Raw genomic sequence first — 20606 nt, 5'->3', positions numbered from 1 at the left:
TTTATACCAAAATGCTTTCATTTACGTTTAAGTAGATTCTCCTTTAGTCCGGTTATTACTGTAGTTGAAACGTCTTGGTGTCCTGCTTTCAGAATGAGTACGGTAAGCTGCAGCCGCAGTCACTCGCTTGTTTATTCCTGGTCTGTGTCGCACCGCTGATTCACTGACTTCGCCTGATTACCTGGAGCCACAGTCGGCGTTTACACCTCGGACTGTAGGTACGTTGCATAAATGTTCATAAAGGCAAAGTAATATTTATTTAGCGTGATGGGGTTTTTTTTCTTTTTTTTTTCCCCTCCAGTGCTTGAATTAAGAGAAATCACGTTTTGGTAGTGCGCATCGCGGCTCTATCTCGCTTTAGAAATTAGTCCTGCCTAAAAGTTTACCGTAATTCTGCTGCAGGGTGCAGTGGTGTATCTGCTTTTACGAGTTTTATGCTCCATTGTGCGCGCACAGCTTTACTGCAGTGCTCGTTTTGGATTTGATCATTATACTGCCATTTTGGGCCCTTAAAGCATCATTTTAAAACGCATCCTCTGACTTTCAGCGCACAGCTCCTCCGCATAAAGAGGGTCATCGGGTGTAATCGAGAAGAGGCTGCTGGGCCAAGTTCCACTTTGGGATCATAAATATATTAAATTGCCTCTCCGAGTGAATCTATAAAAGTCTGGGTTCATGCCGGATTTCGAGCACTTCAGATTTTCCTACTCTAGTATGAATCCGGTCCTGGAGGAGAGCGGTTTCCTGGCACCGCAGCAGCAACATCCCCAAATGCCGAGCCAAACAGATTCCGCCATCCCAGACCCGGGCTACTTCCTGGGGGACCACGGCAGGTTCGGGCTTGATGGGTTGTCCGGGCTGGACCTGGGCGCTCTGCCACCGTCGGGCCTCGCCTACCTGCACCTGAGCAGCCCCTTGCACCGCGTCCCCCCGGCGGCCACGGCTCTGCGCAACGACCTGGGCTCCAACATCAGCGTGCTGAAGACCCTGAACCTGCGCTTCCGCTGCTTTCTGGCCAAAGTGCACGAGCTGGAGCGCAGGAACAAGGTGCTGGAGAAGCAGCTGCAGCAGGCTTTGGAGGGCAACAGCGGGGGCGATGGACACCAGAAGCCCCTCACCAAAGACATAGGAGTCCAGACCGGATTCATCGGGCCTATCCCTCCAAGGCCGGGTTTCATCCCGCTCCTCAACGCCAACAATTCTGCCTACCTGCCCGGAGGCCTCCTTTCCCCCACCTTGAACCCCCCTCCTCTGTTTGACAACAAATACCTGAGCACGGATTCAAACTCCAACCTCACCACCTCCGGCTTCTCCATCAGCCCGGCTCTGAGTCCCATGGACCCAACCAAAACCATCACCAACATCAACGAGAAGTACTCCACCCACACCGGGACAAACACCTCCAACGCTCCCCCACCTCCCCCTCCTCCGCCACCTCGCTTCCTCCCCGGGACGATCTGGTCTTTCAACCACACCCGCCGCTTTGGCACCGGGAGGGAGTCGTGCGTCACGGGGCCCGGGGTCTCCTGGACGCACCCGGACGGCGTTGGAGTCCAGATCGACACCATCACGCCGGAGATCAGGGCTCTGTACAACGTGCTGGCTAAAGTGAAGAGAGAAAGGGATGAATATAAAAGGAGGTAAGGGGCGCTGGGTGATAAGATGCTTTACCTGTGATGTGGAGTTTTCACCATGGTGTGTGTGTGTGTGTGTGTGTGCTCGCGTGAGTGTGCGTGCACAGGTGGCTGATTACAGGTGGTTTATGACATCATGGGTCTGATTTTTGTCTTGGAGATTAAGGATTCGGCTGCTTAGACATTCAGAGATTTCTTCTGCATCACTGAGCATATCGTCAGGTTCCAAACAGTCCAGTTGGGCCAGCAACTGCAGATCAACTTCTCTATTATACTTGTCTAATAGACCTTGGCCATGGGGTCAGTGGTTCTGTTGAACTCTTAGTTAAATAATAGCTGTAATTCACAAAATAATAAAAAATAAATAAAACTGTGTTATAAAACAATAGCTCATTTTTTAATGTATTTTTTAATCTTAATAAAATTAAAGAAAAATAACAATTTGCTTTAAATTTACAATTGCAGCAACAGATTTGTATAAAATAATAACGCAATTTGGTCACACAAAAGAAGCAGTGATTCAGGTAATAGAAATTATTTATGCAGCACCTTTGAAGCTGAGTTTACAAAGTACTTCAAACCATCAAAAGTGATATTCCCAGAAATAGCAGCGTAATAATGAAAGTTGCAGTTTGCTTCAAAACCTCAAACCTTTGGCTCCATGTCAGTGCGTGGTGCAAGTTTCAGTTTCAGTAGGTCTACACCCAAGAGCTACAGTGAAAGAACAAACTTACAGTGAAGCTGAGTGAAAATAACAAGAAAATAGGAATGCAAAATACACATTTTCCTTAACAAATAAAAGATATCAAACATTGCAATAACATCAGGCAGTTAGTAAAACAACAAAAAGCCCAGAAGACACAATATGAACAAAGAACTAGTTTATAAAAATATGTTTTCAGATGTGATTTAAATCAACTTTTTTCTTTTTCATGTTGCTGTGGTTCATGTGTGTCTTTCTTCACTGACAAATGCACTCACTGATATTCAGCATTCAGTAAAAGGTGACTCAGTTTCTACAACCACAGTTTCTAAAAAATGACACTGTGTAAAATGTAAATAAAAACAGTGCTTTGCAGATATCAAAAACACACATGAATGGAGAAAAATATCAAAGGTTTAAACTGAGAAAATTTAGCATATCAAGAAAAATATTAGATCATTTTGAATTTGATGGCAGCACAACGTCTCAAAAACGTTCAGGGAGGGTTGTGTTTACCCCTCTGCTGTCTGTGAACTGAGGAGACCAGCTGCTGGACGGTTTGGAGAGGAATGCTGTCCTGTTCTTGTCACAGGATTCTAGCTGCTCAACAGTCCTGGGTCGTCTTTATCCTATTTTCCATTTTATGATTGTCCACATGTTTTCATTGGTGAAGGTCGTTCAACCTCGGGCTTTTTTACCGCAGAGCCATGCTGTTGTATTTAATGCAGATTTAGTATTGTCTTCCTGAAATATCCAAGACCTTCCCTGGGGAAAAATGAATAGGGGCACATGTTACTCTAAAACCTGTATATACCTTTCAGCATCGATGGTGCCTTTCCAAAGGGGCAAGCTGCCAGTGCCTTATCGGCACTAATGCACCCCCATACTGTCAGAGATGCAGACAAAGATTCTGAGTGCCAGGCTGGATGGTCTCTCTTGTCTTTAGTTTGCAGACACAGCATCCATGCTTTCCAAATAGAATTCCACGTTTGGATTGTTTTGCTTTACTTCAGTCCATGTTAAATGAGCTTTGACCCAAAGACGGCAGCAGTGTTTCTGGATGTGTCTTTCTCTGTACATGACAGAGATTTAACCCAGATTGAACTGTGCTCACAGGTAGTGATTTCTGGGAGTGTACCTGAGCCCCTGCTGTGATTTCCATCACAGAATTAATGTCTGCTTTTAACGCAGTGCCACTCAATGACCCAAAGATCCAGCATCCAGTCCACATTTTAAGCTTTGCCCATTGTGCACGGAGATTTCCAAATGCTTTTGATGATATGATTTACTGTCACTTGATGTGAGATTTCCATATTAAAACAGAAACACAACAAAGTATAAGATAACATACGGTTTATTGAAAGTTGAGAAATTCCTGATAGTTTTTGTCTGTTTAGCTGAGGGTAAAAAAACAGAAGGATGTAGTAAAAGATGAAAGCATCACTCTGAGTGTTTCAGGGTCGTCTGACTCCTTTTCTCAGAATCATATCGACCTGAAACCACAAAATATTGATGACGGGCCGCAGCAGCAGCACCTGCCCTCTGATACCAAGAAAACACCAATGCTGCTCATCTTTAATTCAAAGTAAATAAGACATCATTTGAAGCCCTTTTGTTAGGAGGAAAAGAAACTCATCATCGATGTAAAACTGATTACATTTCTACTACTAAACAAAGCTAAGTATTGGTTTCCAAATACAGATAAAAGCACCACTGATATCTTAGATGAAAAATAGTGAAAAGGTACAGCTGAGTAAGAAAATGGCCGACCCGATCACCAAGCTGGCTCCTGTTCCTCTCTGCAGTGATTGATTGGTCAGAAAAACATGAAACCTGATAGTTATTATATTTAAGTGCAGTCATAAGTCACCCTGCGAGGATGGGCGCTGCCATTAATGTCTCTGGCTGTACGGGGTCAGCGAGGGCGATGCTGCTGATCAATGAGCAGGGCTGCTTTACAGGATGTTTTTAGTCGGTCGCTTTTTAAAAGTGCTGCAAAACTCCGCAGAAACACTGTTTGAGTCATAAAATCTGAAAGTGCTTTGCCTTCATTTGTCAGCTGTTTATTTCTCTGGATTAATCAGTGAACTCTGGTGCCAGTCACTGCTTTATTTTGAGGACTACTTGGATCTTTTTATGAGCTTTATCACAATTTACATGTAATTTTACGACATCTTATTTTTCATTACCCTGGGGAAATATGTAGTTGGTGCAGAGCAGGGTGCTTCAACGCTACCTGCGTTTTTGCTAATCTTCTGCAGTCGTGGTTTCTTTTAGGCAGTAGATTTGTTGTACAGCTCGCAGAAAAAAACAGTTTCACTGCTGACCTGTTCCCCTCTTAAAGACATTGAAACACTATTTTGCACCGCTGCTTTATGCTGAAAAAGCACTGACCTCACTGCTTTGTGCATCAGCCTGCTGAGGCAGGAGGCCTCGGCATGACAGACCTTCAGTCACATCGATTTCACTCAACAGCAGTGACTCCCTGACCTGTGATGTTCAGATACTGCTGAGCTTTTAGTTTTTGCACTGCACTAAATTACATTAAATTCTTGTCTTTTTAAGACCTTTGAGAGTGACGTGCAGATAGAAACGATTTAAAAATTTGCGGGCACCAGTTTGAATCATTTTAACATGTTTTCAGTCATTTTGTCATGACAGGATAGATGATTACTGCAGTGTCCTTAAGCATTCGCTACTCTGGAGCACAATAAAGTAAAAGGTTAGGTGAGAGCTCAAACGTTTAATGAAGTAAATGAAAGTGAAACTCAGAAAGCAGCAAGTTCATCAACAAAAATCTGACATGAATGGTTTATAGACATATTAAACACGACGTGCTTGGTTTGGGTATTAATGTGGGACTGCCACTCCTGAGATACTTGAAAAGACACTTTGTTGCCACATTTAAGTGCAGTGGAACTTAAATGCAACATTTTTCAGTGTGGTGGGTTAACGTTGCAAAGGGGAATAATTTAACCCAAACCACGGTTAGCTGTTTAAATTTAGCGAGTAGATTTTGGTGTTCAGAACTAAAAACCTCATTGTCAAAGATGTAACCTAACCTGATAGCTTTTGGTACCGGAGCCTCGCCAGTAAGGAAAAGCAAAAGTAAATCAATCAAAGAGAAACAAAATCCCAAACCCTTCCATCCTCCTAATCAGGACTTTTATTTGTGTGCAGGGAGCTAACGAGGGTTTTTATATATTATTTTACAAATGTTCTTTGCAAGTTTAATTATCTACCATGGAGAGCCCTTTAAAAGCCTGAATCGATGCAGCTCTGACGGACAAATGTGAAAGTCTTTCTTTTATTTATTTCCTTGCTGGCAAAACTGTGTCGCAGTTACATGGGTTGAGCATAGAAACACCAAAATTCACTCAAAAAGCAAAATTACAAATACATAACAATATTCTTCCTGAGCTGACTGATTTTCTTTCCAGTGAGGATAAAGGTCTTCAGTTTCCCTTTCATGTGACACGTTCAGCTTCATGTGTGTCTGCAGGGACACGCTGTCTGGGGACAAGTTGAAGATGAGCTGTTGTTTTTCTCTCTCATGAGTCATCCCCTCCTTTCTTTCTTTCCTCCTCCTGTTTGATCCTTTTTTTTCTATCCCTCCTCCTCCTCCCTGCCGGGTCTTGTTTTGGTACCTGCAATGCAGCACCGGCCTGTGACTGCCAGCAGTGATGTCACCCCACCTGACACCTCCCTCTCTTCCTTCTCTCCATTTTATCTTTTTACCCTCTGCTTCCCTCTCAGCGTCTGGCATCTTATTACATTTCTTCATTTCTAAATGCTCTCACTCTGCCCGGTCTTCCTCTTTGAGTCTCTCTGTCCTCGCTGACTCCTCATCCCTCTCTGCACTCCCCACCTCCCCACCCAGTGTGTCCGAGGCGAGCTTCTGCAGCGTCAGAGAGGCGCTGACATCAACATCTTTGTCGTCATCATTAGCTCGTCTCCAAACTACACAGCTGCAAAATGCTCGGGTTTCTTTCTCCGACGTTCTGCTTTTTGCAAACATTAATAATGATTAATAGAAGTTAAAAGTATGCAGACACGTATGGATGGCTGAGCGTGCCATTTAATAAGAACAGCATTAATTCTACTCCCCGTATCTGGGAAGTTATCCAATCAGATGTTGAGTAAACTCTAAGGGTTAAAACAATAAAGCTGACTGTGTGCAAGTGCCAATAACTGCACTTCCTCTACTGTCCACTTGAGGCTGACTGCAAGAGTGAAGTTCAAACAGGAAGTCTATGAATGCAGCTGTACAGTTTATGAATGGAGCTGGCAAATCATGCTTTAGCACTCCACCATCGTGTCCCAATCTCTGGCTCCAACAAACGAAATCCAACATGGTGGTAACCCAAATGGCAGTCTTGAGTCTTTAAAACGTGCGGTCCAGAAGCACTGGTGACATTATAGAGGCTGCATATGAGGGCAGTTTATTTGACACCGGGTTGGGAGGTTTTTCTCCCAAACAGCGTTACTGAGATGATGTGAGCTGATGTGCTTTCACTGGTCAGACCAGATCAAACATCTGCAGATTTTCAGCCACATATTGCACATAAATACACACTGACACTGTTGTGTTATCTCCTCTGGCATTAATCGCTCACTCTGTAACAGAGAGCAGGAAATGTCAGTGACTCATACTTTTTTGTGTGCTGGAGGAGAGCGAGATAGCATCACCTTGCATACAGACGCAGGTTTCCTGATAGTGTCATGTCTTCACTCTTTACTCCTTGAGAGCCTGTTAGGTTTAACCCTTGAAGCAGTTTTCTGCTCTAAGCAGTTTCTGTTTATTTCAGCCTGCTTATTGAACAACATGACTGGATGTGCATTCAAACTTTTTCAGGGTGGACGCTGCCTGTGCAGCCATCATTGTGCACATACTGTTCTCATGGCCGTCAAATCACGTCTTTGTTGACGTGTCAGAACCTCATCATTAAAGGTACAGGAAGGTCGTCACATGCATCTTTAAAGGGGAAAGATTTAAGGAAGAGTGTGTGTCACTGTTTATCTCCCTTTAACTGTTATAAGTTGCACTCACTGGTCACTTTATTAGGTATACTGGTACCTTTCCTAGTACTGGGTTGGACCCTGTTTTGCCTTCGTTTTCATGGCATAGATTCAACAAGGTGCTTGAAATATTCCTCAACGGTTTATAAACCGTAGTGGGAAATTCCCAGTGGGTCAGCCGTTTCTAAAATACTCAGACCAACTGGCACCGACAGCGATGCCACGTTCCAAGTCACTTAAATCACCTTTCCTCCTTATACTGCTTTTTCCTTTGAAATTCAGGGCATCGTCTTGATAATGTCTGCATGCCCAAATGCATTGGCTGATTAGAGCTGAACTAAAGAGGGTGCTGATGAGTTTATAACTGTATGTGAGGTGCAAACGTCCCGTTTTTTTCAGGAAAAGTTGCTCATTTAAATGTGTACTAGGTAGTTTTTTTAGGTTTTTGTGAACCTGTTGTAGGTGTTGTCACACTTTATAAGGAGATCCACTGTGTGATGATGAGATGGTAAAAAGAGGTCAGGAGATTGTAGGTCGAGCAGTTTGCTTTTCCACAGGCTGTAGGTCAGTTTAGCATAGTTTTTAGTTTTTAGATGTCAGCATGTTTAAGGTGGTCAGAGTAAATCCGATGTTTGCCACTTTTGACAAGGATGTTTTTGTGTTTTTTGTTTTTTTTTTTTTGTCACAAGCTTTGTGTAACTTCTCATTTTTCTCTTTGTCTCTTTGAAATTGGAACAGTTTTAAAATCACTTTGTTGGTGAGCTTGATTTTGCTCCAGGTGCCGTTCACCTTGATTAATATTTAGCAGCTTTGCTGTGTGATGCTGCAGCCATGGTGATTTTACTTTTTGGCTTCTGCATCTATAAATAAATGACAGAGGTGCAGTTTGCTGTTTACTGAGGTGTTTTCTGCCCGTGTGTCACTGATGCTCTCTCTAAGGACAGAACAACGACCTCTGCAGATGTAACTTCAGTGTGAGGATGGTGAAATTCACATTCACAGTATTGCCCAGCTCTGATGAAGGTCGGCAGCTAAAACCTCATTGGAGATAAAGATCACAGTCTCACTTAAAGGAAATCAGTATTAAATGGTTCTGAGCCTTTCAGTCGATATTGGCTCGCTCTGAGAACAAGTCGGTTTCAGGTGGTTTGATCAAACGAGCTGCGTCGTTACTGCAGAGGGCTTTTCAAATTCTTTGACGTCACATCTGAGTGCAGCGCAGTGGCCTGGGCTCATTCTTAAAAAGTAAACGGTAAACGGTTTACGAAGCGTCTGCATCACCCAGCAGTTAGGACGTCAGCGCAGGTACACCAGCTGCTGTGTCTTTAATCAGTCAAACACACCGACCACCAGCAGCCTCACTGCAGAGCTGCGTGTTAGGACTGGCAAACAGACGAGAGCGAGGACAGCAGCTCGCTCTCTCTGGTTTTCATATCTGAGCATCTCTGTCACACTGACTCGTGTCGTTGCAGCTGAAACACACCAGCTGCTTCATAGTTAACATTCAGGCTTTGAGTTGGCTTGTTGGTGCCTCTCCAGAGCACCTGTTGTCATTGTCATTGGCACCAAAGCAGATCGAATGGACTCACAATGGTTTATGCTTCCTGACAGTGCAGAATAATAACCCTGGAGTTTAACTGACTTTGTGTTGCACTGATGGTGTGTTCTCTTGATCAGCTGTTCAGGAAGTCATGTGATACATGTGACTGCAGAGATTTTACCCCAGTTTAAACTTTCATGATCTAAAACAGATTAGACCATATGTCCTGCTATCGTATATCAGCTTTATCTAATCCACTGATCGGTCCACATCCAGAAGGGTTTCTTGTCACAGTTATTTTTGAGGTCTTCAGAAGCTTCCTCTGATCTCATGTTACTTTACATATGTGAGGAATGAGTGCAAAGACATCCGATCAATACTATACATTAAGCTTTAGTGTCGTATCAGGAGAGATGGTTGAATATTATTGAATATACCCTCTAGCAGATCATTACGTGAAGGAACCTTTTAAAAACAAGCGCGTCCATGCTCACAGGTGTACACACAGGTGCTCACACACACAAACTACACCCTTTTTGGCTCCTACCTCAAAGCACACTGTGCGCTGTCATTATTACGTGCTGCACAATAATGTTTAATATTTAGTATTTCCTGTTATATTCACATAGATCATCGTGATGTTGTTTATTGTATTGCTCTCATTTTCTTCTGCTTGTTTTCTTTTTTCTTTCTCAACAGATGATCCAGGTGATTGATATATGTATATTTTTTATTTTATTTATTTATTTATTTTTTTGTCTGGTTATTTAGTTGGTTTTTGTTTCTTTGCCCTTTATCCCCGTCCCTCTTCTCTGATGTTTTTTCCCCTCTTCCTTTCTCCCTTTTCTTTTCCTCATTCAAGTCTGTCCCGTATCTAGCAAGTGAAAATAAAAAAATAAATAAAATAAACAAGAAAAGGTGAATCAAATGGACCATTACGGCAAGGCTGGGATGGTCAATTTGGTAAAGTAAATCTGTTGGGCATCTTTCTTCGCCTTTAGACAATAATTCTGATGGCAAAAGAACCAAACGGGACAGGCAAAAAAAGAAAGAAAGAAAAAAAAACAGAAAAAAAATATATATATATTATTGAATATAATCGGATTTTGTCTGACTTTATTACATGGTGGTGCTAATAGTAAGACAAACCATTTTTCTTTTAATATCATCCTGAGGTCGTATTTATATGAGGCAGAAGAGGCATCGCACCACAACACAGGAACCAGATATGAGCCGGTCGTCCTGCTCTCTGTTTGTAGTGACTGCAGCGTGCTCTTCATGCCTTCATGCTCCAAATGCACACTTCTTGGTTTCTCCTTATGTAACACATGCTGAGTAATGACAGCGGTGGAGCTGGGAGGGGCCATGATGCTGCACAGTGTGGGTCTGTGTCAGGTGATCATGAAGGTTTTTGCCTTAAAGCTGCAGACATGAAGATAAAGAAGCGAAAATTCATCGCCTGTTTCAATCCATCTGAAAAAATCTCCACGGTAACCTGACAGACTAATTATTGTGACGTCAGCTAACACACACACAAAATCAAACTGTATTTCCCAAAGAAGTCACCAGCTGCAGTTGAAGGTGGTGGAGGTGGAGTAAGTTGAGTCAGGAGATGAGAGACTGCGATCAGGGGCAGGCGAACGCCACCAAGGAGCCCAGTGTAAGAGTGAGCTGTCGACTGAGTGCTCAGTACTACTCATGAGGACGTTTAGTGCAAATGAGTTTTCTCCAAAGAGTGTCTGAGTTCAGTCTTAGAGATCAGGCGAGGAGCTCAGGTAGAGCTGCTCATCATCAGCTAAGGTGGCTCAGTCTTCTGACTGTGGGACACAGTAGGCGGAGTTAAACTCTGTAGGAAAGTGTTGCTTAAACTAAACAGCTGATGGCCGTGGTAATGCTTTGTGGAGTATGAATGCACTCACTTTTTTTTCTAGTGTTATTGCATTTTATTTTGTCACACGTAAACGTGTTTGTCTGCTTCAGAGAGTTTCTGTGCTTCACTCTGTGTGAGACGTCTGCTCTGCTTGTGTTTGCAGATGGGAGGAAGAGTACACAGCCAGAATGGACCTGCAGGAGAAGGTGGCTGAACTCGAGGAGGTAAAATTGACATAAAAATATTAGCTTGTGTTCAGATTAAATGTTTCTCATTTTAAAAGTGTTTGGTTTTACCGACACAGTCAGCTTCTCATCATGAACTCGGGTCTGATGATAGTCAGCTTTTTGAAGCTGAAGCATCAGCACATCAGTGCAAATTTAGCTCGTGTCATTTTCATGAAGCTGGTAAAACTGTTTTTACATACTTCTCTCTGATCCTTAAAGTAAGACGTGTGTCCTTCGGTAAACTTTGTCCTCTCAGTTGGGGATAGTTCAGTTTACCTGGAGCACACCTAATATTAGTGAGCAGCTCGAGAGCGGGGCCTGGGCTGTGTGAGTTGGAAATACAGCATCAAGCTGGACCACTATTTCTATTTCTGTTTTGAAAATGCACAGAGCAGAGAAAACAGCTGTTCCAGGGTTTTTACAAATCCTTAAAAAGTTCTTAGATATGTAACCTCAGATGTTTTAAATGTTCTAACACTTCATCAGATATACAGATATTTTTAGTGCTTAGAGTTTGCATTCACAGAACATATAACCTGCTCAAACTTTAAATAAAAAGAGGAGAACAAGGAGATAGGAGGAAATGTGGGTTTAAAACTTATGGGTCCAAGAAAAAGCACCAGGAATGGGATGGGATTGAGATGAGCTGAAAAAACATTTCAAGTTTTTGATTGAGGTTGAAGAAAACATCACGTGTGGACATAAAGACCTCACGGATGTCTTACACTTGCATACCTGTGCAGAGCTGATTGATCTGACCCACAGATGTTTGTGTTCGTAGGACCTGCAGGAGAGCGAGGTGTGTCAGGACGAGCTGGCTCTGAGGGTGAAGCGGCTGAAAGAGGAGCTCGTTCTCTTCAAAGGACTCGTCAGCAACGTGAGTCTGCTACAGCTTTATAAAAAGAAATGAGTCACAACTTCATCCATTTAGTTTTTAGGCATTAATTACATCTAATTACATGTGTCGGCCTGGGACTGTGCACATAAGCTCGATTGGTCCATATCCTGACAAAGGTTTTTTTTTTAAATGGTGAAATGCTCTTTTTTCCCTTTTATAGACAGAGAAAAAATACACAGAAAAAACATGATATTGTTAGCTTTGTGTTTATTTACCAGAACAAGAGGAAATATGACTAAAATGAAAACTTTTCTGTCTTTGGGTCAGAACCTGTCAGATCTGGACACTAAAATCCAGGAAAAGGCCATGAAGGTGGACATGGATATCTGCCGCCGGATTGACATCACCGCCCGCCTCTGTGACGTTGCCCAGCAGAGGAACTGCGAGGACATGAATCACATCTTCCAGGTAGATCCACAGCCACAAAATGTCCTGAACCACAGTCTGCTGCAACTTTCAAACCAACCCATCTCCACGCAGCAGGTGCCCACGCCGCCCTCCACTTTGAGCCGCCGGGTCAGAAAACACAGCGGGCAGTCATTGAAGGGCGGGGACGGAGACGAGCTCAGCGTGTCGGAGAGCGAGGGAGGTGGGGCCAAAAGCGAGGATTCATGCAGCACGTCGGCCAATCAGATTAATGAGCAGATGCAGAAGATGCTGAACCAGCTGTAGGTGTTTTTTGTTCTTTATTTAACGTCTGAAACTTTCAGAAATGATGCTTAAACAGCTTGTGTGTGTGTGTGTGTGTGTGTGTGTGTGTGTGTGTGTGTGTGTGTGTGTGTGTGTAGGAGGGAGTGTGAGTTTGAGGATGACTGTGACAGTCTGGCCTGGGAGGAAACTGAAGAAACTCTTCTCCTGTGGGAAGATTTTCCAGGATACACACTAGGAGTGGAACCACAAGGAGAGGTACGCACACACACACACGGGCATTGACAGGATTTAACTTGATTAAATGCTCCTTGCTTTCTACCCTTGACAGACAACCAAGCACAGTGTGATAATACTGTATGTAATACGGGATATAATACATGTTGTGTATCTGATAGTATTTAGCTTAAATGAGAAAACATCTGCACATTTCATGCTTTTCCATATAAAAGAGTTAAACCTGGAAGTGTTGAAACACTGCAGCAAACGTGTGTGCTGCGGGCGGTCTATCCTTCAAGCTCGGGTGCTCTACCAGAGGCCTGGAGGTCCTGCTGCAGTATCTTAGCTGTTCCTAGGATTGCGCTCTTCTAGACAGAGATCTCAGATGTAGTTCCTGGGATCTGCTGGAGCCACTCACCTAGCTGCACTGCATTTAGTGCACCAGTTACCACTGGGACCTTCCCCTCCACATCTTCTCTGAGCCCTTGGTACTTTTCTAGCTTCTCGTGTTCCTTGGTTTTGATGTTGCTGTCATTCGCTATCAGTATGGCCGTGTATCTTCTGCTTCTCCACCACCACTATGTCCGGTTGGTTAGCCACCACCATTTTGTCCGTCTGTATCTGGAAGTCCCACAGGATCTTAGCTCAGTCATTCTCCACCACCCTGGGGTGTCTCGCATTTTGACTTCAGTACTTTCAACCCATACTCAGCACAGATGTTTCTGTATACTATGCCAGCCACTTGGTTATGGCATTCCATATACGCCCTGCCTGGTAGCATCTCCAGTCTCCCTCTCCATGCTGATGGTGGTTAGTCTCGGCAGGTATCGTCTGTAGTGCTGCATTCACATCATCTAGTAGAGCTTCTGAGGGTACTTCATGTAGTCTTGGTCACCAGCTACTGGAGGATCCAGCTTTCAAGCTTCACACACTAAACAATCCTTCTTCCATCAGGGACCCAATCTCGGGTGGGGTGGGGGTGATGATATCTCCCCCTGACCCCTTGCCGTAACATGTGTGTTGTAGTCTCTAGCCATAAAAGCACCTACAGCTCAGTTCTCATCAGGGTGCCCTGGTTCCTCAACACCTGATGCGGACCTTGTTGATCCATTATGACTTCATAGTTATCTCTCTGCAGTAGGCTTGCTTAGCATGGGGGGACCCTTACTGGATACAGATGCCTCAGGTGGGAATTAGACTTGTAACTCCCGCTCCCAAGGCATGTAGTCATACTACTACTATGCTATCCAGCTGTCTGTGTGTGTTAGAATTTATCTAAAAATAAAACATTTTTTATAAAATATGAGCAGTAGCATCCTGAAAAGTTGGATTATGGATTAAAGACACTGCAGCATCATGCTGTCTAACAGAAGGTGTTCGGTGTTTCCTGTCAGCAGCAGTGTTATTTTGTCCCACTTGGATGACCTGACCTGGTGGACGAGCTGTTTTTAGTCTGCAGCCGCGTCAGAGTCCATCCTGCTGACCTGTAAGCTGCTTTTAACCAGATAAACTAAACAAGGTTAATGACCCGCTTAGTTAGGAAACAAGGAAACTAAACAGAGCTGCAGAGCTCATCTTCACACATTTAATTCAATGAATCCTCTTTAATTCAGTGTATTTATTAAGTGTGCCTATGCCAAAAGGCACACTTATTACTATTCGTCGGATTTATTATTATTATTATTTTCCTTTTTCCTTTTGTGCGGCTGGGTCTGGACTAGTATGCTATGACTTTTGGTGTTTATGACTGTTATAGTTTTTTAAATATTTAGATTTTAGTGCAAATTTTGGCCCATTTCTAGGCCCATGAGAAAGATTCAACTTTTGGCCCCATAGAAACAGATTTCAAACTTCATTTGTGGTGTGTTGGCTCTCTCTAGTGGTATGTCGGGAGTGGTACGGCCTGTCTACCCGTATTTGGATTACCGTAATGACGACAATATCAACGGCGCCCACAGCGTCGCTGCTTTCAGGAACCATTGGAATTTTTAAGGTTGCGCGAACCATTGAATAGTTACGGTAACCGCAAGGGTGTATGCTTGGTGGAACACTCCATATCCCACAATTCATAGCACGCCTCTACCGAGTCAAACAATGGCGGCCACCATTTCGTTTAATATATTCCTCTTATTTGTGTTTCTAGGTCACAAAATAAACTTTTAAGATATTTTCAGGTGAGAATGTAGGTGTGTAAACGTCAAATATCTGCTCGTTTTGTCAAAACATCCCATATTAGCAACAGTTTTCTCACGATGTTGCTGCTAGCCGGCTAGCTAGCGCGGCTAGCGCTGCTTCGCTCAAAAGCACCCGGGCTTGGCTTTCAGTGAGGTGGCTGACACTCGTTTCACCACCCGATCGCTCACCAAGAGACTGTTTTTCAGCTGGACTTATTTTTCGTTTATATGGGCCGATAATTCATTTATTCGTTTTAGTAACGGTATAAACAGTGAAAGGTGGTTGTCCAGATGCTGGTCGATGTGGGAAAAATAACTGAGTTGTTTGGTGGTGGCTAACGCGGAGCTCAGTCGTGGATAAGGGAAACCGAAGGCAGGAGCGTGAGGTGGTGGCTGACGCGGAGCTACAACTAGCCAGCTAGCCACCGGTGTATGTCTCTTTCCCCTCGTATGCGGGGAAAGAAACATGCGAGGCGGCCGCGGATCGACCGGTGGTGGCTAACGCGGAGCTCAATCGTGGATAAGGGAAACCGAAAGCAGGAGAAGCAGGCGGCTGCCGGTCCGAGCGTGAGGCTGAATTTCAGGTAAGAAGTTATGAACTGCACTCTATTTGGGTCAAATATAAACAGAGTTTAGGTGTGGTTTATTTTCGTTGTGCTGACAGTTACAATAACTGTACTGCGTGGGAAGTTATGAACTGTTTCTGAGAGACAAATAACACCAGGATCCTTTTTTTGTGTAGCTGACAGCTGGTAACTGTGCAGGGGCGGATCTAGCAAAGCTTTTGCCAGGGGGCCAGGTAGGGCATTAACAGGGAAAGGGGGACACAAAGATATACTTTTCTTTCTTGCTCTCATATAAAATATTTAGCTTTTATTAAATAGTTATCTGAATCTTACAACCAAAGTTTGTATAATAATACACAAGATTGGCTGTAGACCATTGTTAATCATTCAGAAAACTGTGTAAAAATAACAAAGTGAATGAAAAGTGCATAAATATTTATTTTACGTGTTTGATGTGTGTGGCAGGCCGTGGTCTGCAGTGCCGCTGCAGGGGAGGTGGACCCACCTCAGCGGCATCTGCAATCACGCCTCTCAGGCGTAAAGTCTGTGTCGGGCTGTGAGATGAAAAGCTACAGCCGGCTTTTTTGGGTACAGCAACTATGTGTGAAAAGTGGTCCATAACCCAATGCTTCAAAGCGTGTTCATGCAAACATTGTCGGGTCTGCTTATGAACCTCTGTGCACAGCGTCTGCAAATCGGGGCTGTACGAAGTCACCTCATCTTTACACAAAACTGTAAGCTGTCATCTGTGAGGCGCGAGCGGTGTTTGGTTTTACCATAGTTGATGGTGGAGAATGGCTGCTCTGCTGAGTTTTGCTCTCGGTATCCGTTTGAATGGCAAACTACACTGATTAGCGGCGGCATAGGCACACTTAAAATTTCTTCCGAAATTTTCGCTTTCTAGTTCTTTTATTATCCCTTTATTATTTTTATTATTTTTATTATTCTTTTTATTAGTCAATGAGGTTCTTTTTTGAGTGTCATTCTGTCTGTAAACATGAGAGCTCAAAAAGCTGTAGGTGGATTCAATAAAACTTCGGTGTCCAGAGGAGGGTCATGTTAAAAATCCATTCAAATCTGGCTTACGTCCTTCAAGCTCTTCAAGGTCAACTCATTGATTTATTGATTGAAAATGGACAAAAAGAAATTATTCTTACACGTGTAGCATTTACTGTCCACTTATACATTAGAAAGTAGTGTGTAAAGATTGTAAGTGTGACCTCTGACCTCTCCTTTAAGGATCTGATGGTCACAGCTAATAGAAGCTAATAAATTCAGTTTGCTTTTTTGTTTCAATATTGACTCAAATATATTTGTTGGTGATTTCAATCTTAATTATAATTAAAATAATGCAGAGCAGTGGTTCTAAAGAGTGCTCAGCCTTCACGCTGTGACTGGCTGATTATTAGAAGCAGAACTAATCTAATGCAGTTAAATCTCAAAGAGGGAAACACGTCTGGCTGAGCACTCACAGGAGGCTCAGCCATGAGCTTAATGTTTTGGGGTTCCTGCAGGGACAGTATTGATTTTGAAATAGTCATTAAGTTCTGAAAGAAAAGGTTTATTTATCTTTGTAATGATCTTTGTAATGTGTAATGACCTGCTAGTGCCACAGGGTGGCAGTATTGCACCTAGAAGCCGTTTGTCAAGGTTTCACACAGAAAAACAATATTTATTATTTTATATTATTATTATTTCTATTATCTTCTACTCCTTTATATATTGAGACTGTTGACTAGTTTTCACATTTGGACTTTGACCCTGAAAAATGTCAAACCTGAAGCAAACTTGGACTTTTTCGTTTTTCTCTGCAGGAGGAGTCCATTGAGGAAGTGATCAAAGACACGGAGTCTCTGTTCAAATCCAGAGAGAAGGAATACCAGGAGACCATCGACCAGATCGAGGTGAGAAGGTCAGGTGCTGTTGGACGTGTTAAATAAGGGAAGAAGGACAGTGAGCTGGAGGCAAATCTCATACCTATAATTGTCCCTGCTGCAGGGACCTGCCACACATCGCCTGCATGTGTCTCCCCCTCACTGTCCAAAAGCTAAAATAACCACAACTAAAACTTAAGAAAAGACAGAATAAGATCCCCTTAAAGTTAGCAGCAGTCATGAAACAGCAGTGGGAATGTCAGCATTTCTGCCTCTCTGTGCGTCATCAGCTGGAACTGGCCACAGCGAAGAGCGACATGAACCGCCACCTGCACGAGTACATGGAGATGTGTTCAATGAAGAGAGGCCTGGATGTCCAGATGGAGACCTGCAGGAGGCTCATCACACAGAGTGGAGACAGGTAACACACACACACACACACTCTATTAGATTCACTGGTCGTGCTTGTTTACATGACCTGTGCAAAACACCAGGCTAGAGCTCATGCTGAACAAAGACCTGGGTATTGTAGTTTTACTATGGCAGACGTCCAGTGTCATGGTGTTAGTGTGAGCTAGTTCAGATTCTCAGCACGCCGATCTTCTCTTTTCCAAAGTCATAAATTCCCTTTCCCACCTTTCTTTGGTGTTTCTATCAAGGGCAAAAAAAGAGATTAGGAGATTGGTGCTACGTTTGGAACGTATCCATAGAAATGACAGATGCTGACCTCTGGTTGGACAGCAGCAATACCAGACTTTTTATTGGGTATACATACAGTGGGGCAAAAAAGTATTTAGTCAGCCACCGATTGTGCAAGTTCCCCCACTTAAAATGATGACAGAGGTCAGTAATTTGCACCAGAGGTACACTGCAACTGTGAGAGACAGAATGTGAAAAAAAAAATCCATGAATTCACATGGTAGGATTTGTAAAGAATTTATTCGTAAATCAGGGTGGAAAATAAGTATTTGGTCACCTCAAACAAGGAAAATCTCTGGCTCTCACAGACCTGTAACGTCTTCTGTAAGAAGCTTTTCTGTCCCCCACTCGTTACCTGTATGAATGGCACCTGTTTGAACTCATCATCTGTATAAAAGACACCTGTCCACAGCCTCAAACAGTCAGACTCCAAACTCCGCCATGGCCAAGACCAAAGAGCTTTCGAAGGACACCAGGAAAAGTATTGTAGCCCTGCACCAGACTGGGAAGAGTGAATCTACAATAGGCAAGCAGCTTGGTGTGAAAAAATCAACTGTGGGAGCAATCATCAGAAAATGGAAGACATACAAGACCACTGATAATCTCCCTCGATCTGGGGCTCCACGCAAGATCTCATCCCGTGGGGTCACAATGATCATGAGAACGGTGAGCAAAGATCCCAGAACCACACGGGGGGACCTGGTGAATGACCTGCAGAGAGCTGGGACCAAAGTAACAAAGGTCACCATCAGTAACACACTACAACGACAGGGAATCAAATCCTGCAGTGCCAGACGTGTTCCGCTGCTGAAGCCAGTGCATGTCCAGGCCCGTCTGAAGTTTGCCAGAGAGCACATGGATGATACAGCAGAGGATTGGGAGAATGTCATGTGGTCAGATGAAACCAAAGTAGAACTTTTTGGTATAAACTCAACTCGTCGTGTTTGGAGGAAGAAGAATACTGAGTTGCATCCCAAGAACACCATACCTACTGTGAAGCATGGGGGTGGAAACATCATGCTATGGGGCTGTTTTTCTGCCAAGGGGACAGGACGACTGATCCGTGTTAAGGACAGAATGAATGGGGCCATGTATCGTGAGATTTTGAGTCAAAACCTCCTTCCATCAGTGAGAACTTTGAAGATGAAACGAGGCTGGGTCTTCCAACATGACAATGATCCAAAACACACCGCCCGGGCAACAAAGGAGTGGCTCCGTAAGAAGCATTTGAAAGTCCTGGAGTGGCCTAGCCAGTCTCCAGACCTCAACCCCATAGAAAATCTGTGGCGGGAGTTGAAAGTCCGTGTTGCTCGGCGACAGCCCCAAAACATCACTGCTCTCGAGAAGATCTGCATGGAGGAATGGGCCAAAATACCAGCTACTGTGTGTGCAAACCTGGTAAAGACCTATAGTAAACGTTTGACCTCTGTTATTGCCAACAAAGGTTATGTTACAAAGTATTGAGTTGTATTTTTGTTATTGACCAAATACTTATTTTCCACCCTGATTTACGAATAAATTCTTTACAAATCCTACCATGTGGATTCATGGATTTTTTTTTTCACATTCTGTCTCTCACAGTTGAAGTGTACCTCTGGTGCAAATTACTGACCTCTGTCATCATTTTAAGTGGGGGAACTTGCACAATCGGTGGCTGACTAAATACTTTTTTGCCCCACTGTATTTAGGGAGGATGTTGGTATTGCACTGCAGTCTTTTTAGCATTGTGCTGCTAATAAACTGGGAACTAAGCGTGTCTTGAACTTTTTTCCCCTCATATATTTAAGCTTTGAAATCTGTGACGCCTTCACGATGATTTAAAGAATATTATGTACTGTGTTTATGAGAAGCTGTAAGTAAATATCAGCCCTCTTCCTGCAAAACTATGGTTTCTACAGGCCTGTTAATCTGCTGTCCTGGGATGAGATATCAAAATATTTTCAAGGAACTCAATAATCTGTCATTGTGTTTGATTCAGCTCCACTCCTGAGGGTTTATATTCAGAGAGCAATAATACCACTTGGCTTGAAGGACCTGGTCTCTACCTTCATCCTGAAATTGTGCTGGTAAGGTTTGCTCGGGCAAACCTGCGACGGTCAGGTTGGGTTTTTGATGAGCTGACAAGGAAACGCACAAAAAACATCTACCAAGGGTCACAGGGAGGGCAGGGTGAAAAGGTGTCGCAGGTGCAGCTTTTTGTAATTTACCTGCATTAACTTCATATCCTCATCACAGGAAGTCCACCTCGCTCATCTCGCTGACGGTGGATGACTCTGACAGCGAGGAGAAGGACAGGAAGAAGCCGGCGCTCCCCGCCGACTCTGAGATCAGCGACTCCTGCTGCGGCGTCAACGCCGCCATCCCACCTCTGACCTGGAGGAAACCCTAATACACGCTTCCTCTGAGGAAGAACAATGCAGAGCTTCCACACGTCTAAAATCATGTCTCTGTGATTTCTGTCACATTTTAAGTCTCCAGTGTGATTTTTACTGATCGTAAAGTCAGGCCAACATGGCAGCCGGAGATTCAGAGCCA

General features: G+C 43.6%; 1 protein-coding gene across 3 annotated transcripts; it reads left to right on the top strand.

Moving 5' to 3' along the window:
• The first annotated feature begins 45 nt into the window (after window positions 1-45).
• iffo1a (intermediate filament family orphan 1a) lies at window positions 46-20606 on the top strand. Of its 3 annotated transcripts, none has more exons than XM_026156493.2 (10): window positions 46-218; window positions 548-1640; window positions 10930-10990; window positions 11775-11870; window positions 12159-12299; window positions 12375-12559; window positions 12680-12797; window positions 17313-17402; window positions 17663-17793; window positions 20307-20606. In XM_026156493.2, the coding sequence occupies exons 2-10, from the start codon at window positions 676-678 to the stop codon at window positions 20458-20460; spliced, it is 1941 nt and encodes a 646-aa protein (XP_026012278.1). In that variant the 5' UTR covers window positions 46-218; window positions 548-675; the 3' UTR covers window positions 20461-20606. The 3 variants fall into 3 exon arrangements, with proteins under 3 accessions (XP_026012278.1, XP_026012277.1, XP_026012274.2); XM_026156492.2 differs by having other exon boundaries at window positions 12372-12559; XM_026156489.2 differs by having other exon boundaries at window positions 12159-12559.

Source organism: Astatotilapia calliptera, chromosome 22 (assembly GCF_964374335.1).
Source record: "Astatotilapia calliptera chromosome 22, fAstCal68.1, whole genome shotgun sequence".
Classification (NCBI taxonomy): Eukaryota; Metazoa; Chordata; class Actinopteri; order Cichliformes; family Cichlidae; genus Astatotilapia; species Astatotilapia calliptera.
Note: the sequence above shows the minus strand (reverse complement) of the source record. Positions and strands in the feature narration are given on the sequence as shown.